The 5,000-nt window shown below is 43.8% G+C and overlaps 1 protein-coding gene across 4 annotated transcripts in view; it reads left to right on the forward strand.

Annotated features, from left to right (window-relative positions):
• pear1 (platelet endothelial aggregation receptor 1) overlaps positions 1-5,000 on the forward strand; it is a 47,876-nt gene that overhangs the window by 20,706 nt on the left and 22,170 nt on the right. For 3 of the 4 annotated variants that reach the window (XM_080005601.1, XM_080005603.1, XM_080005604.1), the window contains exons 2-5: positions 1,416-1,529; positions 2,144-2,245; positions 2,357-2,457; positions 3,086-3,178. In XM_080005601.1, the coding sequence (XP_079861727.1) occupies positions 1,423-1,529; positions 2,144-2,245; positions 2,357-2,457; positions 3,086-3,178 (403 nt within the window). In that variant the 5' untranslated portion in view covers positions 1,416-1,422. Of the gene's footprint in view, positions 1-1,369; positions 1,530-2,143; positions 2,246-2,356; positions 2,458-3,085; positions 3,179-5,000 lie in introns of all 4 variants that reach the window. The other variant, XM_080005602.1, reaches the window with a different exon arrangement.

The raw sequence follows: 5,000 nt of genomic DNA on the forward strand, positions 1-5,000 counted from the left end.
ACTTTCTGTGAAACACTTGACCCCAGAATTATTCTTGGTATTAAGTTGTGTTGGCGCAGCGTATTAGATCTCCCCGCGGGCCTCGTGTGGAACGACACGAGAAGCTGAGGTCCGTCAGAGTCGACTCGTTTTGGGAAAACAGAAAGCAATAGGCCTGGGTGATCCTATGTCGACGGGACACCTCCCCCCTCTCCCACCCCAAAAAAAACAAAAACAGTGTCATATTCCCACGACAGGAGTGATGGTCTTCATCATCAGAGGGCTAAAAAAAGATAAATCCCCCATGTCGCTACAACTCTAGAACCTTTGTCATCCTCCACGAGGGGGAAGATGGGGGCTGGTCTTCCGGGAATTGCCGCTCCGTCGCTCCCTGAGAGCCCTGGCGGGTCCCCGAGCACGCGGCGTTCTCCTGGGCCCCGAGCGGTGATTAGTTCCAGATGGCGGCGGAGGTGGAGGAGTGCGGACGGGGACAGCGGGCGGAGTGTGCAGGCCTGGCTCCCGCTCTGATTGATAGCAGCCAGGACCAAGGATAGGGAGTCACATTTCCTCATATTTCTCCTGGGGTTTTTTTTTCTGTATCGCTTACTCCCCTCTCCCTCACTATCTCCCCCTGTAGCTCATTTATCCTTCCCTCCGTCTGGCTGCCTCCGTGGGCCGCGCTTTATGGACCGTGATGAGACAATGTGGTGCGCTGTGGGGAGTGGACAGGGGTTCACGTTTTAAGGTCTGGCTCGCTGCCTTACCTCTGTTTAGTGTTTAATGAAGTCTTTTACAGCTGCTGAATACTTTATAGGCGCCGAAAAACATCATTAGGGCAGGTAGAGCGGAGGGCGGTTGTTTTCATCTCCTAGATTACGGCGTGTTATGACATCTTCACTCCAGGATGAAGTGAGACGATAAGTGTGAATTATACTGGGTGTCAAAAAGTGCAGTTCAGATTCAGGGGAAATAATATATTTTTGGGGAAGTTTAGGAGAGGAGGGTTGGGACGCACTTCTGGTTGGATCTCTTTAAGTTGTGTAACATTTGTCAGAGCCTCTTGATTTAGACCTTCCCCAAAATAAATTCTCCTTACAAAGGCTTTGAAAGTGAGCAAAACTGTGTGGACTTGATGTATTTAGGCTCCACTTAATCACACTAGAAAAATATATTACTTATATTACTTTAAACGTTCATACACCCTGATGTCATAAAAAAACCTATTGTGATATTGTTGGACTTGCCGCTAATATGGTTCTGGTCGCTTTTCCTGGGATTAATTAAGTGTTATCTTATCTCATCTTAGTATATTATATTTTCGCGATGCTTCAGGATCGCCTTCTTTCCCGGGCGTCCTCACTGACTTCCAATGTGAACGGCCGCCCTGCAGCCGCACCGGTGCTTCAATCGCCTCGCGTCTCCCTCGTGTCCCGCAGGAGGACCATGTGGACGCCGCCGAGCCGCCCCGTCCTGCTGCTTCTGAGCCTTCTGGTGGGTCTGTCCTGGTCCCTGAACCCCAGAGACCCCAACGTGTGCAGTGTGTGGGAGAGGTGAGCCCCCGTCACACTGGAACAAACCAACCGATGTTTTGAATTTAAAAAAAAAAAAAAGGTGCGGTGACAGACAATGGAGTGTTTTATTTCTGCCATGTAAAGGGCCTTCGAGTAAACGCGCCTTATATTGTGAGGCTGAGGTATTTTTATGAAAGATTATGTTTTGCACTTTATTTTGTTCTTCATTCTCCGCGCGATTATCGCAATATTTCTAGCCGTCACCCATTTATTTAAGTGCAATTATCTAAACATGTACTTGGACTTATAGAGGGAATGAAGCAGCTCCTGTGAAATTGAGGGAAATACTCCTTCCAGCAGCTCAAAAGCTGAGTTATTAATGTGATAGCCTATACAGCACCTGTCTTTATGATGAATAAAAATAAAAACAAAGAAACACACAAGAGTATATTCACACAAGATTTTCACACTGGACGCCGTGAATATCGGCTGTGTTGGTGATGTGGGTTGCCAGTTTTGTGGGCCGTAATGTTCTGGCAAAGGCAGGTATTGAACTTCTCATCTGAATCTGGGTAAGCGAGACAAAAAAAAAGCCAATTTCCCCAAAAAACAGTTTCCCTTATTTTTGCCGCACGTTATTTTTGTCCCTTCAGCTTCACGACCTCCGTGAAGGAGTCATACTCACACCCGTACGACCATGTGACGGAGGAAGCCTGCTACGATCCCCGGACCTCCTACCGATGCACCCGCCACAGGTACCCGGGACCCGCCGAGTCCCTCCCTAGCGCGCACGGACTTCCTGTCTGCTTTTTGTGCCGGGAGTCAACAAGGTCACAGGAAATGAGTGTGTTTTTGTTTTCTTTAAGGATTACCTACAAGACGGCGTACCGCCAGGCGGTGAAGATGGACTACAGGCGGAGGTACCGGTGCTGCCTCGGCTACTACGAGAGCAGAGACAAGTGTGTCCGTAAGTACGAGTGGTTTTTGGCGGGGAACTTTGTGTTGTCAAGCTTCAAGATACTGTAATTGGGATTGTTGGGACGCGGGATTTTAAATACATACAAGCGGGTATCATGATCAATGGCGTGTCGTGATACCCAGATAAGACTTTCCTCCTTATTTACATAGAAATGAGAAAACCAAAGAAGGGGAAACAGTCGAGTCGCCAGTGATGTGAAAGGCTCATATGAAATTATAGGAAGCGTTTGGTTATTGCTGCTAAAGGTGGTGCAAGCAGTTATTAAGTAGAAGGGGGTAATTCATTTTCCACATTGGTGATAACCCTTTTCAACACGTAAATGAAATAATAAATTAAAAGTGAGTCTAATCAGGTTCCCCTTAATATCACAACTTGTCTCAAGATCTGAAACCGTTTAAGTGTGACAAATATGCAACAATAACCAGGACGGCGTGAGGGGGTGGATGCTTTCACGGCGCTGTACCTTAAAAGGAAAGTTTCCCCCGGCAGGTGCCGAGGTGATGGGGAAACGTCCGAGACGGGCGACAAACAAACGGCCTCAGGGGCCTCCGTGAGGCGCCGTCGAGCGTGGCGCGCTGTCCACCTAAGTGTGATTGAATGTGTTTGTCATCCGCAGCTCGCTGCACCAAGGAGTGTGTCCATGGGCGATGTGTTGCCCCCGACCGCTGCCAGTGCGAGGGAGGCTGGAGAGGAGACGACTGCTCCAGCGGTGTGTAACCACTCAGCCCCCCACTCCCTCTCTCCCCCGCCCCTCTCTCTCTCTCTCTCTCCCTCTCTCTTCCTCTTGCTCTCCCTCTCTCCCTCTCTCTGTGGTGCTCAAACTTCATACTGCTTGCATAGGCATCTGTGCATGACTCACTTATTCCGACAGAAAAGCCGAGTTCCATCGCTCCATCCAAGTTTATGATTTTTTAGCGAATATATCAATAATTATTTGTGACGGTGGCATGGGTTTAAACTTTTTGTTCGCCAGTGGAACCCTTAAAGCTGTAAAATTGTTTTTGTTGGCAGAGCTGCGTGAAACAATAACAACATTTAATTTGTTGTCTCCAATTACCATTAAATGATGAATTGAGCCGCTTCACAGAACTGATGTTTAAATAACAGCAATAACACATTCCAGGCTGGGCTGTTACAATGCGTATTATATCGGCTGATACAGTAACAGAACACCAATAACACAATAATAACAACAACAATAATAACAATAACGATGATAATAATAATAATAATAATAATAATAATAATAATAATAATAATAATAATAATAATAATAATAATAATAATAAATATAGCTGCAGGCAGTTATACATGCGGTCCAGTTTATTTGTTTTAGGTATGTATTACAGTTTTCTGGTTTGTCTGTTGAATTTTTCAATACTTAACACTTTCTGTCTTTTCATTTAAATCTGCTCAGTTAAGCGGTAGGAAACTGTTAATACCTGACGTTTCTTTAAAACAACCGTTTATTTATTACTTTAAACCAAACTTTGTCATTGTGATAATTTACCTTGTTGTATGTAAGTACATGTGCAGTCTCAGTGACGGGAGGTGACGTTGTGTCTTGTGTGCGTCAATTCTGATGTATTTACGCAGGTTTACATATTACGTAGATTTACGATTCTATTATTTTTTTTAATGTTGAACGCATCACTCAGTCGTACATTCCAGTGGACTCCACTCGACGTGGTCAGGAGTTTTTGTGAATTACTGTTTTTCGTATTTTTCATTAATCTGGCAAAGTAATGGGGACCACGGAGATAAAATATCAATCAAACCGATCTACAGACATCTATCAGGTAAGAAAGTACATACATATATGTGTATTCACATAGTTTGTAATGTCGAACCACTACAGAGCGCACACTGGACACCACTCGAATGGACATTCTGAACCAGAAGCGTCATACTCTAAATCTCATCTTGTTCATTTTGTTTATGAACAGTGGCATGTCAGTCGTGCAGGACCAGCTGAATATTTGTGGTCAAATTTGGTTGGGTTTTCACTCATTTCTGCTCCTTATGTGGATCAATTTGGATGAAACTTAAACCACGAGATGCTTTAAAGGACACCCCCCCCGTGTTCGTAGCTTATGTCATTGTTATGTTCCAGGTACTTTTAGACGGTTTGGACATAGTTTGGCGTTGAATGCATTAGACCGTGTCTGTGACTTCAGTCAAATTTGGTTGGTTTTTCATTAATTTCTGCTCCGTATGTGGATCAATTTGGATGACTCTTCAACCGCAAGGTGTTTGTGACAGCTGGTTCCAACGAGACATAAACCACGTTCGTAGCTTCTGACGTTCTTCTGTTTCAAAAAGTTTTAGATTTGAAAATTCTGAGATTTTTTTTCTGAACAATATCAACTGCAAGCTGGCCCCCTAATAATAATAATAATAATAATAATAATAATAATAATAATAATATCAATATTCATATTAATATTCATATTAATATTCATATCAATATTAATATTAATACAATATTAATATTCATATTTATATTCATATTCATATTCATATTATAATAT

This window comes from Zeus faber (assembly GCF_960531495.2).
Source record: "Zeus faber genome assembly, chromosome: 8".
In the NCBI taxonomy this organism is placed as follows: Eukaryota; Metazoa; Chordata; class Actinopteri; order Zeiformes; family Zeidae; genus Zeus; species Zeus faber.